Raw genomic sequence first — 17,518 nt, forward strand, 5'->3', positions numbered from 1 at the left:
CAGATTTGTTTCTGCTGAGCCTAGACAGGAACTCCCAAGCTTGTATTTTTTTTTTTTTTAAGAGAAGCTCATTTAGAATAGAGATCTTTCAAGGGATTTTATAAATTAAGTTGGCAAAACCATCCAGAGGTAAAAAAATTCCACATAGGTATACTGTACATTCATAAACATACAGGCAGACCCAAATGCAGACCTTCTAGCAGAGATCATCATGGTAATACAAAACTCACTAGTTTATGTAAGAGTTAGTTTTCATCTTCACCTTACTTTTTATCAAACTGTGTTTCTAGCACATGGAACAAGTTGTTAATCTGTTCAATATAAGGGCTAGAGCTTTTAATCAGTATTTGTGGGGGAGACCCTTTAAGAGCTTTTTATTTGCGCAGATAAATGTAATCTCACAGAGGCTGCAGCTCAGCCTTAGACAGTTGTTGTAGTTGACTAAGAAGTTACTTTTTAAAGACTGTAATGTGTGAAGGAAGAAGACCCTGGGGATTTGTTAAGGGGACTGTTTCTCCTGTTTTATAATAGGAGGCAATAGTACAAGTGAAAGCAAGGCGCCCCTTAGGCTGAAAGCCATTATTTCCTTGGATGTTTGTGTATTAAAGAGATGGTTCTCAGGTCCTTGAGAAGATAGCACTGGGTGGTGGAAGATTTAAATCTCAAAGAGGGCAAGAAAGGATACAAGCAATTAAAGTAACAATCTAAGAGGGTTTTCAAGGGCATTTTTGTCTATGAACAGATTTTGGCTGGGACAAACAATAAATTCTCCAGGTAGCATTGAGTGTTTACAAGCAGGCATTTTAAGGGAGAAGGGACATGGAAGGTGGACAAAATTATTTGTGTTGAGAGTCTGAAATTTTTAATAGGTCCAAGATGAAGCCTTAGTTGAGAAGAGGGCTCAGAGGAGGCTGACTGAGGAGGCTAAGGTCTGAGACAATTACTGTTTAAGTGTTTCTTTAGCACAGGGCAGTCCCTTTTCCAGTTTCCTGACTATTTACGGTTATCTGTGAGCATCTTGAGATGAATAGGGGAGGCTTTGGGACTGCTAAGAAGATGAGGTGCTTTGTGATTCTTCTAAAGCCACAGTTGTTTCTGTAAACACTCAATTAGTATGGCAAGGACACATATTTTTAATTTTTAGAGAATTAGATGGCAGCCTCAGTAATGTTGAGGAGCTGGCTTGTCCATCCATTACATTACTTTGAATTGATTTCTTTATATCAGAGAGATTTCCAACTCAAGTGGGAGACAAAAGACTTCTGTGTCCTGAGACTTGTAAATTTAGAACTGTGTGCCCTTGCATATTTTTAATAAATTGTGTGACAAAGATTTAAGGACGTATTCCTTTCCTCTGAGTGTATCATTCAATTTTAGCCCAATTAAGCTTCTGAGGGAAGGCCTCTATAATGGCTCCTACCAGGCTCTGAATGTCAGCCTCCAACTGGGTCATTTGTAGGAGGAAGGTGGTGGAGGGGGATTTATGGTGGGTGTGGATTTTAATTTTCTTTCTAAATCTGATTTCTCTTCTTGGATTTCATTAAGGGAGTCTTTTAGGCTAGCTGTGATCCTTTTTTGTGTGTACTTCTGTCAATTTGATCCTCCAATTTTGGTAAAAGGACATTTATTTCAGGTGAAAACTCTCTAAAAATCCCTTTAAATATAAAAATGTTTCCAAATCAAAGGCTCTACTATCTGGTCACTGACAATTTAGTCTCTCTATAGGAATACCTGTTCCAAAATGTGACTTAGAATCAATAGGCCTTTTTATGGCTTAACCATAAACTAAATATCCAAAGAAAGCTCAGTAATGATACATTCCACAGTCTTGACATTATCAGTGTTAGCCCTACTGAGGCTGTGTAATCCCAGAAATATAGCCACTTCTTAGGAATATCTAGCCAATCATCTAGAAGGTTGGCTAATACGATATCAAATAGATATTTGAAATTTAAAAGCAGTTGATTTTATTGTTTTAAACAGTGTGTAATTTTAGATATGATAATTAATATTTAAAATTAGATTTGTTTAAAATAAGGTAGTTTTTGAACAATTAATCTATTGCCCAGTAGGCAAGAATATACAATGAAGACAAGACAGCCTCTTCAATAAATATCTTCCTATTTAATTTTGTATCTACATGAGATGATGGATGTTCATTTAACTTACAGTGGCAATGGTTTCATGATGCATGAAAGTCAAATTGTTATGTGGTACACTTTAAACTTATACAGTGTTGTAAGTCAACTATAACTCAATAAAACTAGAAGGAAAAAAATGTAGTTTCCCACAAATCTTGTATTACGTGGTAAAGATCTAGGACCTGTCAACCCTTTGTTACTTTGATACGTATAATAATATAGGATCTTTATCTAAAATCAGAATTATAGATGGAAACTCAATTTATGATTTTAAGTTTTTCTTCATTAGAAAATTAATATGCTGGAGTTCCCGTCGTGGCGCAGTGGTTAACGAATCCGACTAGGAACCACGAGGTTGTGGGTTCGGTCCCTGCCCTTGCTCAGTGGGTTAACGATCCGGCGTTGCCGTGAGCTGTGGTGTAGGTTGCAGACACGGCTCGGATCCCGTGTTGCTGTGGCTCTGGTGTAGGCCAGTGGCTACAGCTCCCATTCAACCCCTAGCCTGGGAACCTCCATATGCCGCGGGAGTGGCCCAAAGAAATAGCAAAAAAGACAAAAAAAATTAAAAAAAAAGAAAATTAATATGCTGTCTTAATTAGTAAAAAAATTAAAAATTCATAGATTCAATCAGTCTTAGAGCATTCTTAGGAAAAAAACTGTGGCAGGATATGCAGCGTAGGGAAAAAGAGTGCTCTCTGCCACTTTGTTTTCCGTAATGAAAAATCTTCAACATGAAGTATACAGCAGTGGAAATCTGTGTTCCTTTGAAGGACAGGTAAAACTGCACGTTTTTGTAATGGGTTTTGTCAAATCCTAGAAATAATGCTCCGATAACATGTTCAATTAGGAATAAATCTTCATGTATGTTTTGGAAAGTCTGATTAATATTTGGACTTTGATTTGTTTTTTGTACCTAAGGGATCCTGGGGATTTGTAGTTTTTTTACTAACTCTCATTCTGAAGATACTAGGCCCAAGATTCAGATATCTTGGGTTGTGGGCTTTCTCTGTACTCATTTCCATTAGGACGTCCTTGACTATGATTGTAACAAGTGCATTTTGTTCTTTTCCCCCTATGGCTATGGAAACGCCATCAGGTTGGTGGATACTGGGATAAATCCTGTAGCACAGTGACTCAGTTAAAGGAAGGTCTCAACCGAATCCTCTGCCTGATCCCCTACAATGTGATCAGTCAGTCCGTGTGGGAGTGTATCATGCCAGAATGGCTGGAAGCCATCAGGACAGAAGTTCCAGATAATCAGTTAAAAGAATTCAGGGAAGTATTAAGGTGGGTAAGTAGTTTAATGAAGTCACCATAATTATAACGATATCTAACATTTGTTAAGTGTGTGCTGTGTGCCAGGCGCTGTGCTAAGCATTTTATGTAACTGGATTTGCTTTTTACAATCCTACAGAGAAATTTGAAGGTCCAAAACGAAGTAACAGCTAAAAACAGTGCTACGATGATTTGGAATTGTTCAAAAAGGATTTTGTTCTTATGGTAGAATAAATAGATATGCCATTTTATTTGCTTGTTTTCAAATATAATTATGATTTGGCTAAAGTGGGGAAATTTCAAAGGGATGATGTTTTTAGATGCTGTAGATCAATTCTAATTCTTTAGAAATGCGTTTCTTTCTGGTGAACCCAATATGAGTATGAATATTAATGTTATTAATAATCATGAATTATTTATATCCTTTCCAATGACATAAGCTATTATAGTAAAATGAAACATGCTAATAACTCTTCAGGACACAGACTAATCTAAAGTGTTTGGCTCCCTAAATAAGATACAGTTGGCAATTCAACAGTAGACCCTAATATATGCCCATTGGTCATTTACTTTTGTTGCTTTGCTTTCTAGCAAAATGTTTGACATTGAGCTTTGTCCTCTACCTTTTTCAATGGAAGAGATGTTTGGCTTTATTAGTTGTCGGTTCACAGGATACCCTTCCTCTGTGCAGGAACAGGCTTTACTGTGGCTTCATGTAAGTAACCGATACTTTTGATCATTTGGGGCACTGTTTCGTAGCCTGTGAAATTTAAATCCTTGGGTAGAGGGGCAAGGGGTTATTGCCAAGAATTCATAAATCTGTATATTTGCTGAGGTCTGTAGACTAGCAACTCATATGCATAGACAAATAGCTATATTTCAAATATATTGGCTATAGTCATGGTTAATAAAATGCATATTTCTGCAACACTATTACTGAATTAATAGTAGCTTTTGGTCCTTATATATTTTTCTATCAGTAGATACTAAAAGTATAATAGCTGTCTTGTGGGATTTTGATATTAAATATGTCCTTTACTTGGAAAGTTTGAGAACTACCAGTTTATGGAGTAGTTCAGCCAGAAATGACTTTCTTTCCTATCTCTATATGTGAACTCTGGCTTATCCTTTAAAATTCAGCTTCTAAATTATCTATGAAATTTCTGGTATGTCACACCTCTATATTCCCATTAGAATTTATTATTCCTTCCCCCAGTATTCATATAGCTTCGATATATAAATTCTATTTCTGTATAGTATTATAGCTAATTTTTGCTTCTTCCCCTTATTGCACATGCCTGGAGTGCAGGGCCCATTTTTCATTTTTAAATTTATAACACCCTCATCCTCTCCTCTCAGTATCTAAATATGCTTTGTATTTAGTGGATATCTTTAAAATTGTATTAAATTGAGTCTAGCACCTGACATAAAATTTAGGAAATTTCAGAAAAGGAGGGCAGAATCAGTATTTAGATTAGCTATGAGTGCAGATACATTTTTTTTTTATCATGGAAGAACGTGATCCCAGAGGCTTTTCAAGTTGTGGATTTGCCCTTCTGGGTTTTAAACCTAAGGGATGATATTTTTCATAACTGAAGACGAATGGAGGGATCTTTTTTAAAAAGACATTTTGGGATCCAGAATTTTAACTTTTCATCCTCACGTTTATCTACATAAGATAATTTTCATTTTAGAAAAGCCAGTCCTTCTGCAGACGACTAGATGTTGCCTCAGTTACACACCCTTTAGCTGTGCCATCTGGAGGTGAGCAGACAGGGCTGTAAACCTCTAGAACATAGAGGTTCTTCATGGCTAGAGCAGTTACAGCTTACATGTTTTACAGACTGGGCTTTGACATAGTTCTGGTTTGAAGACAGAATGCTGAAGTGAAGGTGATTTTAAAAGCACTGGTCTAACCATTTGGGGAACAGAGTGAACAATATAGTGGTAGGAGTGGATTCATTAATGACAGAAGCTTTTTTTTTTTTTTTTTTTTTACTTTTTAGGGCTGCACCTGCAGCATATGGAGGTTCCCAGGCTAGGGATCAAATCGGAGCTATAGCCACCGACCTAGGCTACAGCCACACCAGATTCAAGCCCCGTCTTTGACCTACATCACAGTCCACGGTAATGCCGGATCCTTAACCCACTGAGCAAGGACAGGGATCAAACCTGCATCCTCATGGATGCTAGTGTCAGATTCATTTCCGCTGAGCCACGACGGAACTCCTACAGAAACATTTTATAGAGCTTCTGTGTTCCTGGCAAGGTAACAGACAATTAGATAAAAATAGGATAAGAAATGATTCTTTCCTCAGATCTCCTTTTTTCAGAGAGTTCACAGTGGGGGAGGTAGCATCGAATAATCAAATATAATAAAAATTGATTATTGCTCTAGTAAAGGTACCTACAAAGCTTTAAGAAAGCAGAGAAGAGAGCTGGATTAATTCTGTCTGAAAGAAAGAGACATCTATTTCTAGAAAATTCATTACCAAGTAACTTGATTTGGGCAGAGGGATACCTGAGCTTGCACCAGAGAGCAAGATTAGATGGGGCATTTGGGTCAGAGTGAGGATGGACTAGAGGAAGATTGCCTGCAGATTGTGCTAGTCCAGGAGAAAGATGATGAAACAAGGCAATAGCAGTGACATGGAAAGGAGGGGACACTGTCAGGAGATACTTAAAAGTTTTGGTGACTTATCAGATGTGGGGAGTGAACAACAAGTAATGTTCAATCATAACTTTGATTTTTTTAGTACAAAAAATTGAGAATGGCTGCAGATAGAATAACATGTGAGGTTAAATGTCCTTATGTTCACTAGTTCACTTTAGAAAAACATGTTAAATGTGGGTTTTTTGAGTTTCAAAGTTTATACTTTGGGGGGATATATGCCTTTTTTCCCCAGGTATTATCGGAGTTAGACATCATGGTTCCACTTCAACTATTAATAAGTATGTTTTCTGATGGAGTTAATTCTGTCAAAGAACTGGCAAATCAAAGAAAATCAAGAGTCAGTGAACTGGCAGGGAACCTTGCAGCTCGAAGGGTAATTATTGCCACAATTGTTCTTGTCTTATTTGTTAACATTTTGAAAACTCTTGTCAATTACAGTGGGGCCTTAAAATAGCATGATAATAAACTGCTTTGAAAATGCTTTTTCATCTTATCCCCCTCTGTTAAGCTTTTAAGCACATTGAATAACAGAAAATGTTGATCTGGTATAGTCTGTAATCAGTAAGTTACTGGGTTTTCATTTTCCTTTGAGTTTTTCACCTACACATCTCTGTTGGCTCTCACCCTTAATAAACCAAAAATGTAACTTTGGGGGCACTATTAAAAAAAATTTTTTTTTTGGTTTTCTGATGTTTGAGAATTATTTATCAGCTATTAGGCAAATCAATGCTCACTTTGGGGATGAAGAGTTTGAATATTTTGTTGTTTTTTTCTATTGTGTTTTGGGAAAATATGATCAACTAGTGGTGACCGTGAGTGATACTGTCAATGTGAAATAACTGAGCCCATTTTTATTTTTGTCTTTTTAGGGTTGTACCCATGCATGTGGAAGTTCCCCGGCTAGGGGTCAAGTTGGAGCTGTAGCTGCTGACCTATGCCACAGCCACAGCAACGCTGGATCCAGGCTGTGCCTGCAACCTACACCACAGCTCACAGCAACGCCAGATCCTTGACCCACTGAGTGAGGCCAGGGATCGAACCTTAGTCCTCATGGATACTAGTCAGATTTGCTTCCGCTGAGCCACGATGGGAACTCCTAACTGAGCCCATTTTATTGACCCCTTAGTACCTTTAAGGATATGAAAAGTCAGTATAATCTGGTCTAAAGTGTGTAAAAACTGTTGGAAGTTTGTGATAATTTTTCTATGGAAGACCTAATAAAATTTCTGCTGTTGTGCTGACATTCCCAGATCATGATCGACTTTGGAGAGGTCGACTCTCATCCGAGTCAAGTAGGCAAGGACTGTTCTCAACGATTCCCTTGTCAAGCCTCTCCATAACATTTTTTCCTGCTGTATTCCACAGTTCCACCAAGTCATTCTACCTGCCATCTAGGGTTTAGAAAAATAACATAATCATGGGATCATGGTTTGTAATAATTACTTCTTTTTCTCATCTGTTTCATAGGAACTAGCTGCCAAACATTTATATTTTATTTCTTTTTTCGGTAATCTAAAATTAAAACACATTATTAGCACCTTATACTGTGCAGTGTATTCACAGTTAACGACATTGCAGAATTGTGTGAGGCAGCTGGGAAGAACTCATTATCCTCATTTTACAACTACTTAACCAGAGGGTCAGTGAAATAAAATGATTTGCCATAGATAACACTTTCCATGTCCAGGGATTCTGATACTTAATATGTTGTTTAAGGAGCTTTATGGTTATTTTTTCCTCTCTTAAAGAGAGAAGATATGATTTGAGAATGATATACCGTTATGTCAGTCAGGTCTTGCTATAGAGTTTATCCCAGATGGTTCAAATGAAGAGACTTCAATGGGCGTTCTGCCTGTAGAGGGAATGATTAAGGGAACAGTAGGGTTGTTGAGTCACCCAGAGATCAGTAGGTCAGTAGGAAGACTTTATACCTCTCAGGCTGAAGGAACAAGGGAAGTGTTCCTGGAGCTGAAATTATAAGGAAGGGATGGCTAGAGGAACTGTAGAAGATGGAGATATTGCCAGAGATGTAGTAGCATCAAAGGAGGCAGCGGGTGAGAAGAAACACTCCCACCTCCTTCTTCTCCAGCATCAAGTTATCTGCTAGCGCTTCTCATTGACTGAACCCAACTGGAAGCCAGCCAGCAAGAGGGGCAGAAGAGACTCAGTCCTTGGCATTCCTGGGTATAGAAGAGGGCAGTGAGGGCCTTTTGGGGGTGGGGGGAGTTGCGTCAGCAAATGGAGAATAACCAGTACAACAGGCTTGACATGTATTGTTTTCCCATGATAGCTGAATAATTATAATACCCAGAGACCATTCTTCTTCAACCAGTCATGTCAATTTGAGATTCTGTGCTAATGAGTAAAACTGATCTTGCAATGCTTCACTTCTGTAAGTTGTCGTTTTTCAGGTTATAGTTTTAGGTAGATACAGACAATTTAATTGGAAATGTTCGATGGGATGAAAAAATATAATGGCAAAGACAGCTACCTTCATTCTTTAGGGTGCTAATGTTTCATTCACCTGACAATTAGAACATTTGGATGGTTTTATTTCTTATTTTTAGGTTTTGAGAAGATTCATAGGATTTGGAGGTATGAATGCCATTGGCTAAGGAAGGAAATCAGTGTGATAGCTAGAAATACCTTCCACAGTCCTCAGATATTTTGTACAACCATTTGGGCTTCTATGGGTTCACCTATATGTGTTAATATTCTTTTTTTCCAGGTGAGTGTTGCCTCTGATCCTGGTCGGCGAGTTCAGCACAACATGCTGAGTCCATTTCATAGTCCTTTTCAGAGTCCGTTTCGGAGTCCTATGCGTAGTCCATTCCGTAGTCCTTTCAAGAATTTCGGACATCAAGGAGGAAGGACTATTGACTTTGATTGTGAAGATGATGAAATGAATCTAAATTGTTTCATCCTCATGTTTGATCTTCTCCTAAAGCAGGTAGCTGAAGCATCAACTTTCTTTAGTTCAGTAGTGAAGAATTAGGGAAGGCCCTGTATAGTGATTCTTTGTATGTATTGGGCATCTTCACACTTACTGAAATGATGACGCATCACTCAAGACATTTCATAAACTCTTATGAGGATTTCCTAAAGAGCTTGAAAAATACTTGTATGGATATCTGCAATGATGTTGACATATGAGAATGGATATAAATTTTAGAAACACCCTACTATCATTAGAATTGATTCTGGGAGTTCCCGTCGTGGTGCGGTGGTTAACGAATCCGACTAGGAACCGTGAAGTTGCAGGTTCAATCCCTGGCCTTGCTCAGTGGGTTAACAATCCGGCATTGCTGTCAGCTGTGGTGTAGATCGCAGATGCGGCTTGGATCCCACGTTGCTGTGGCTCTGGCGTAGGCTGGCAGCTACAGCTCCAAATAGACCCCTAGCCTGGGAAACTCCATATGCCATGGGAGCGGCCCAAGAAATGGCAAAAAGACCAAAAAAAAAAAAAAAAAGAAAAAGAAGAATTGATTCTGTTGAACAAATTTGGTGTACAACTCTATAGTGATGGGCTGATTTTAATATATTTTATGAATTGATTTTAAAGGTTAATTTTAAAAGAGAAGTTTAAAAAGTCTCTGTTTGGGAGAACACTTCTTATCTTTTTACTTTGAATAACTTCAGACTCAGAGAAAAGTTGCAAGAATAGTACAAAGAATTCCCAAGTACTTTTCCCCAAAATTCATCAGATTTTAACATTTACCACATTTATTTCTCCTCTCTTTTTCTTAATCTATATGTGTATGTATAAATTGTAGAATTTTTTAATAAACCATTTGAGAGTAAGTCATAAATAGGTGTCCGTTTATCCTTAAACACTTCAGAGTGTATTTTCTAAAAAATGACATTCTCTTGTATAAGTACAGTTATCAAAATCAGGAATTTTTTTTTGTCTTTTTGTCTTTTCTAGGGCCACACCCATGGCATATGGAGGTTCCCAGGCTAGGGGTCTAATTGGAGCTTCAGGTGCCAGCCTATGCCACAGCCACAGCAATGCCAGATCTGAGCTGAGTCTACGACTTACACCACAGCTCAGGGCAATGCCAGATCATTAACCCACTGAGCAAGGCCAGGGATTGAACCTGCAACCTGATGATTCCTAGTCAGATTCGTTAACCACTGCGCAATGACGGGAACTCCAAAATCAGGAAATTAATATTGTTATAATATTATCTAACTTACAGAAATTATTCATTTTTAAAATTGATATAATAATCATATCTTTATAGCAAAAGAAAAAAGTTATTTTTGATTGAGGACACAATCCAGCATCACTCATAGCAATTATCTCTCCTGACTCATTAGTCTTCTTTAATTCAGGAAAGTTCTTAAATCTTAACTTTCATGTCCTTGACATTTCTGAAGAATACAGTCCAGTTATTTTATAGAATATTTATCGATTCGAATTTATCTGATGTTTCCATATGAATCATTTTGGGTTAAGCATTTTTGGCAGCCATACCACAGATGTGATGTTACGTTGTTTTCAGTGCATGATATCAGGAGGCGGAGATAATATTCTACTACTGGTGGTGATAACTTGGTTAAGGTGATTTTTGCCAGATTTTTCTACTAAAAAGCCTCTATTTCCCCCTTTGTAATTAATAAATAACTTGCAGGGAGCTACTTTAAGACAGATTTCCTGTTTCTCATCAGACTTTGCCTTCTAGTATTAGAACTAGAATGATTCATGCCCGAATCAATTTTTTTTTTTTTTGTCTTTTTAGGGCTGCACCCACAACATATGGAGGTTCCCAGGCTAGGGGTAGATTTGACGCTGTAGCTACTGGTCTATGCCACAGCGACAGCAACACCAGATCTGAGCTGCGTCTGCGACCTATACCACAGTTCACGGCAATGTTGGATCCTTAACCCACTGAGCAATGAGTTTTCAGGAAGAACTCTCTTTTAAATATCCTACATGATTTAAAAAATAAGTCCTATTACTTTGTCTTGTGTTTATATTCTTTTTAGAAGAGTTCATGGAAAACAATGTATTTCATGGTCTATAAGCCTTATCTTTAAATAATTTAATATTGTCATCAGTTAGTGAAAATTATCCCCAATTAGTGTGTAAATGGAATATTGGACAAAGGAACCAAACTTCTTCTTCTTCTTCTTCTTCTTTTTTTTTTTTTTTGGTATCTTTCAGATGGAGTTACAAGATGATGGGATCACAATGGGTTTAGAGCACAGCTTATCAAAGGACATTATTTCCATTATAAACAATGTCTTCCAAGCCCCCTGGGGGGGTTCCCACACCTGCCAGAAGGACGAAAAAGCAATCGAATGTAACTTATGTCAGTCTAGTATTCTCTGCTATCAGCTTGCTTGTGAACTCCTGGAGAGACTGGCTCCCAAAGAAGAAAGCCGGCTGGTGGTAAGCTGTTGAAGAAATGAGATGACCCATGTCTAATAGTAATAAAGACTGCAGTAGATGGTGTAATGGAGTCTTTCTCCAGTATTATCTTATGCTCCATGCTGGTTTATGTGTGAGATTTTGTTAAAAGAAAGCTTCCCTGTTCCTTCCACCGACTCAGGCTCCTGGAAAGAGATGAGATGGAGTCACATTATACAGAATTCTTGAGCTAGAGCTGTGGCATACATTCATGTAGTTTTCATAAGTACAGTGCATTACCGGTATTTTTGAATAACTTTAATCAAAGTTATGTTGTAAAGTTTAGATAACAGTGAATGCTACAAACTATACTTATCAAATATTGAGTAAGTAGATTGGATATGGACACTGAAAATTTGTAGGTAACCTCAGTTTGTAGAACCCATTGACTTTATCAACTACCGATAAAACTTTCTTTTCATTTTCTGCTTTCTAAGAAAATTGTTTAAATAGGTAACAGCTAATGTATGTTATAAATTAGCTGTTCCATATATTAGTTATTCCCCATTTATCCTATTTTCCATCTAAGACACACACATCACCAAAACACCCTCCTACTGTCATAGGAAGATGAATCTGAATCATTTGAGCCAGTGTTCACCATCTCCTCTTCTTCTTCCCTTGTTTTGTCTGGGTAGACAGTGACTTCTTCAAAAAAAATTTTTTTTTGAGATATAGCTACATGCAGTAAAGTGTTTCTTCAGTTTTTAAATACCTTTCAGCCCACTTAAATCATCAGTCCTACTTACCATGATATAATATTCCTGTAGTATGGTCTTTTAACATTGTCGTTGGGCATGTCATCTAAAACAGTTACAGTAGTAGATGATTTGGAGACCCCATCTAGCTTAGAAGCTAATCAGGAAAATGTTTAAGTAAATGAAAAACCATAAGAGACAGATGTGACTGAGGTAGCTATGAGAGGACAGAGAAGGGACGAGTCTTGCTTAGAGACGTGATAGGGACCTGGAGCATCTTCCCGGAGGAGGTGGCTACTGAGCTTATATTTGAAGGAAGAGTGGAGTTAGTGAATTGAGGGTGAGAGGAGAGAAGGATGTTGAGATCTAGAAAACTCTCTGTTTAAATGACACAGAGGAAAGGGGTAATGATACACTAGGAAACTGAAAGCAGTTCATTGTTGCTAGAGCAGTGAGCCAGCAGGATGGCAAAAGTAAGGCAAGACAGTTTTATAGGCACATTCATTTAGGGCTCTGTTGGCCAAACAGAGACACATTCATTTAGGGCTCTGTTGGCCAAACTAAGAAGTATGGATTTTGTCTTGGTGACAGTGGGGGACTCCTAAAGAATTTTAATCAGTGTGGTGATATAATTTGATGAATTTGAGAAATTCTACCAGTGGAGGAGAGAGCTTAGAAGATTATGGACACTGGGGATAGGAATCTTAATGAGGTCACCAGAGAAGAAACAGAGGAGCCCGAACTAAAGCAATGATGCTGATGGTGAAGAGAAGGGGTGGGCCTGACAGATTTTTAGGAAAGAGAATCAATAGCACTTGGTATTTAGTTGGTGTTTAGGGATGGAAAAGTTTAGGATACATCCTTGTTTTCTGGCTTGGGAGCTGACAGTTGTTAATGGGAGAAGTAATTTTTTGGCGGGAGTGGGATGAGATGCAGCCACATTCAGACACAGTGGATGGAGATGCCTTTTAGGCATCCAAATGGGGATGTCACGCATCGTCAGGTATGTGCATCTGGTTCTTAGGAGAAAGATCAGAAGTAGATAAAAGTGTACTGTGTGGAATGAGAAGGGAGAATTTTGGGAAATATCAACACTTAAGAGGGGAAGAAAGGGGAAGAAAAGACCATAAAGAGATTGAGAAGAGGCTAGAGATACAGGGGAAAATGGAAGAGCAACAACTCCAAAGGCAAGGTAGAAGATAGTCTAGAAAAGGAGGGAATAGTTGATTAGGTCAATTTTTTTTTATGGCCACACTTACAGCATTTGGAAGTTCCTGGGGCAGGGATTGAATCCAAGAGCTGCAGCTGTGACTTCCACTGCAACTGTGGTAATGCAGGGTCCCTTAACCCACTGCACAGGACATCTAACCCATACCTCTGCAGTGACCTGAGCCACTGGAGTTGGATTCTTAACCTACTGTGCCACAGTGGGAACTTCTGATCAGGTCAATTTTTTTTTTTTTGTCTTTTTGCCTTTTCTAGGGCCGCTGCCCATGGCATATGGAGGTTCCCAGGCTAGGGGTCTAATCAGAGCTGTAGCCGCCAGCCTACGCCAGAGCCACGGCAACATGGGATCCGAGCCACGTCTGCGACCTACACCACAGCTCCTGACAACCCCGGATCCTTAACCCATTGAGCAAGGCCAGGGATTGAACCCACAACCTCATGGTTCCTAGTTGGATTCGTTAATGACTGCGCCACAACGGGAACTCCTCAGGTCAAATTTTAAAGAGAGGAAAAATAACGTGTCTAGGAGATTTTGAAATTGAGTCCTTTATGCCGTTGGGGGTGGTAGTAACCATGGGTTACAGTAGTTTGTGGGAACAGAATCAGCTAAGGAAGTGGCTACATGAAGGGCAGGTTTCTCTTTCAGAAAAAGAATGAGAGGGCAAAGAGGGAGGCAGATGTCCTGAACCCCCACCTCTCCCTAGCAGGCTTTCTGTATTTTTTTTTTCACTTTTAATTAACTGTTTCTTTATTGAAGTATAGTTAATTATAATATTGTATTAGTTTCAGGTGTATAACAGGGTGATTCAATACTTTTATAAATTATACTCCATTTAAAGTTATTGCAAATGGTTATATTTCCCAGTGTTGTACAAGGTATCCTTGTTGCCTATTTATTTTATACAGAAGTTTGTGTATAAAAACTCATGAAAGGAAGAATAAGCATAAATATGGAGAAACTGAGCCATCAAAATAATCCATGTGCATCAGTTTTTCTCTCAAAGTTTCATGGGAGAGATGCCCATCAATAAAAGAAGGCTGTGCCTTAAAGCATGTGTTCTCCAATGCAGGAGGCAGCGACCTTCACTCTTTAATTGTCCTCCTGTGACAGGTGGAGGCAGGAGGGTGAGGATGTGAAGGATGGGCAGCAGGAGGCTTAGGCTAGTATGCAAGACAGTCCCTGCTGCATCGGATGATACCAGAAATGTGTCATCTGCAGAAAAGTCAATATGCAGCAGGAAACTTTTCACCATACTGAACTTTATGAAACTGAGTTTATAATTTGATTTAGTGTCTTGTTCATGGGTGACCTGGGAACAGGGCTAGCCTCAGCAAAACGGTGAAGCTGGCAAAGATATTCTTCAGAACCCTCCCAGGCTCCACTTTAGCTCTAGTTTCTTCCTCCTTGGTGTCCTTCATGGACCCCATCAGTCTTTGCCTCCTTCTTGTTTTGAGGTTGTCAAATAACTCTTAAAATTGCTGGTTGAAGTAATTACTGGTTAAACTGGTTAGCTAAAATAAGATGATTTTAAGAGGATATTTGAAGGTGGAACTTGAAAGAAAGAATAAAGCTGGAATAGGAGGATAACTAGAGATGGATATTTTATTTTATTTTATTTGTTTGGCTTTTTTAATTTTTAAATTTTTATTTATTTATTTATTTTAGGGCCGCACCTGTGGCCTATGGAAATTCCCAGGCTAGGAGTTGAATCAGAGCTGTAGCTGCCAGCCTACACCACAGCCACAGCCACAGTCACAGCCACAGCCACAGCCACAGCAGCGCAGGATCTGAGCCATGTCTGTGACCTAAACCATGGCTTATGGCAATGTAGGGATTAAGCTGGGTCCTTAACCCACTGAGCGAGGCCAGGGATCGAACCTGCCTCCTTATGGATGCTAGTTGGTTTTGTTACTGCTGAGTCACAGTGGGAACTCCCATAAATATGGATATTTTAAATGGTAGCCATACCTAGCACTCTCTAAGTCTTCTCTTTTTTCACACATTTGTAGCTTGTTATGTATCTATGTATCGTGCAACAATGTGCATATACTTAATCTATATCAAAAGCTATAGATAGAGACATAGTGTTAAGTATACACATGCTATTGTACAACCAGTCTTCAGAGTATTATCGCCTTGAAAACCAGGAACTCTGTACCCATCAAACAATAATGTCCCATTGCTCCCTCCCCTTGACCCCTGGAGACCACCATTTTACTTTCTATCTCATATAAGTGGAACCATACAATATTTGTCCCTTTGTGACTGGCTTATTTCACTTATTATAGTGTCCTCAAGGTTCATCCACGTAGTAGCATGTGTCAGAATTCCTTCCTTTTTAAGGCTGAATAATATTCCATTGTATATATTTGTTACATTTTGTCTATCTGTTCTTCTGTGGATGGACACTTGGGTTGCCATACCTACCACTCTTTAACTCCATATTATAGAAATTTCTTGCTCCTAAAAATTTGGCTTCCCCCAACAACCAGTACTTGCATCCCAATATATTGCTGTGAACCCCTTATTATTCTATGCTAATTAAGTTGCTGTGGTTGAAAAAAAAATTAGCATCAATTAGACTCACTTGGTGAGTGGGACTGATTACAGAGATTAAAGCAGAGATGAGAAAGCAGGGCCAGGAAGATTTAACCATGTTTTTGAGTTTTTTCCATATTTATTTTAAGAGAATGAAAATGTTTCAGAAAACAGCTCATTCAGATTTCCTTTAACCATTATGGCAATGAGTTCAAGACTCTTTGGAGGCAGGTGCCTTTGCCCTCCAGGGCTCAGCACAGGGTCTGGGACACAGCAGGCACTCCCCTGTCTTTTTGAACCAAGCAGAAACATTCCTTACATCCCTGAAGTTCTGTTTATCTGGTTGCTTGTTGTATTTGTTTCAGGAGCCCACCGACAGCCTTGAGGATAGCCTCCTTTCGTCCAGACCAGAGTTCATTATAGGCCCCGAAGGTGAGGAGGAAGAGAATCCAGCAACCAAGCCTGAGGAGAACCCAGGCAATTGCACTGAATCCATGGAACATGCTGGTAGGTGAACTATGGTTTATGGGGAGAGCAGTGTGCACATCCCGGTTTGCACAGGCCCAATACACAGAACCCTGGTTTCTTAGATTACCATCTACTTGGCCACGTTCAGACTTGGGCTCCTCAGTACAGACTTGTGCAAATGAACCATTTTCCCCAAGATTATGAAGTGAAAGATCCAGGATGTGCTTCCAGTAGAGCAGAGATCACTGAGCATATTTCTGACAGCAGGACCTTGTTATTGACAGTACTCCACTGTGTCAGTGAAAGCATCACCTCTGCATATAGTGAATCATATTCTCTGTGGAGAAGTAGTTGTGAACCAAGGCTGAGAGGCCCAAGTGGAGGGTGCCAACACTCTCCAGAGCCACTCAGGGCATTTGGCCAAAGCAGAATGTTTTGGATAGAGGTGCCTGACTTGAACTCATTCAGCTTCTGTGCCCTAGGGGCTTGGCTGGGACCCTGGATAGGATCACTGTGAATAGTTGTACAAGTTGTACTCGAAGGCCAGTTGGCTCTGCTCATAGGTGGCAAGGAGGACCTCTTTCTAGTTTGCCTAAAGGCTCTATGTGGGCTATCTGGGAACAGCAGGATGGCAGGCAGGCTTGGAATCATCTCTAGCACCTCAGTCTCTGAAGGAGTTTAAGGAATTTAGGATATGACCCCACGTGCCTCTGGGAAAGCCTGATTTCTCGTCTGTAGTGTGGCACTCTTGAATTTGTATCTTCCTGCTTCCACTGTCCTGAACTGTTAGATGAGCTGGCCCCTGGCAGGCCTGCTCCCCAGAACCAAATTTTGGGAAGCATGGCGTTTCCACCACTCCAGTTATCAGTAAACATTATTAAGTGACTGTTTTGTGGGGTTCATTGCAGTGATACCAGAAAGATGACACCAGAATCTGGATTCTTGTTCACAGCAGTCGAAGAATGCACTCCACGAACACACAGGCAGCAAGCAAGCAAAGTCCTTATTAAAGAGAAGCAAATAGCTCCCAGGGCTGCTGCGAGGGGGGAGAAGAGCCCCCTTCTCTATTGTCCTATAGGGATT

The 17,518-nt window shown here is 39.4% G+C and overlaps 1 protein-coding gene across 4 annotated transcripts in view; it reads left to right on the forward strand.

The window, feature by feature from the left end:
• UNC79 (unc-79 homolog, NALCN channel complex subunit) overlaps window positions 1-17,518 on the forward strand; it is a 263,893-nt gene that overhangs the window by 130,810 nt on the left and 115,565 nt on the right. For all 4 annotated transcript variants that reach the window (XM_047795599.1, XM_047795600.1, XM_047795601.1 and 1 more), the window contains 6 exons: window positions 3,238-3,428; window positions 4,008-4,131; window positions 6,323-6,463; window positions 8,819-9,040; window positions 11,258-11,485; window positions 16,333-16,474. In XM_047795599.1, the coding sequence (XP_047651555.1) occupies window positions 3,238-3,428; window positions 4,008-4,131; window positions 6,323-6,463; window positions 8,819-9,040; window positions 11,258-11,485; window positions 16,333-16,474 (1,048 nt within the window). The remainder of the gene's footprint in view (window positions 1-3,237; window positions 3,429-4,007; window positions 4,132-6,322; window positions 6,464-8,818; window positions 9,041-11,257; window positions 11,486-16,332; window positions 16,475-17,518) is intronic.

The sequence above is a fragment of the Phacochoerus africanus genome, chromosome 9 (genome assembly GCF_016906955.1).
Source record: "Phacochoerus africanus isolate WHEZ1 chromosome 9, ROS_Pafr_v1, whole genome shotgun sequence".
Taxonomy (NCBI): domain Eukaryota; kingdom Metazoa; phylum Chordata; class Mammalia; order Artiodactyla; family Suidae; genus Phacochoerus; species Phacochoerus africanus.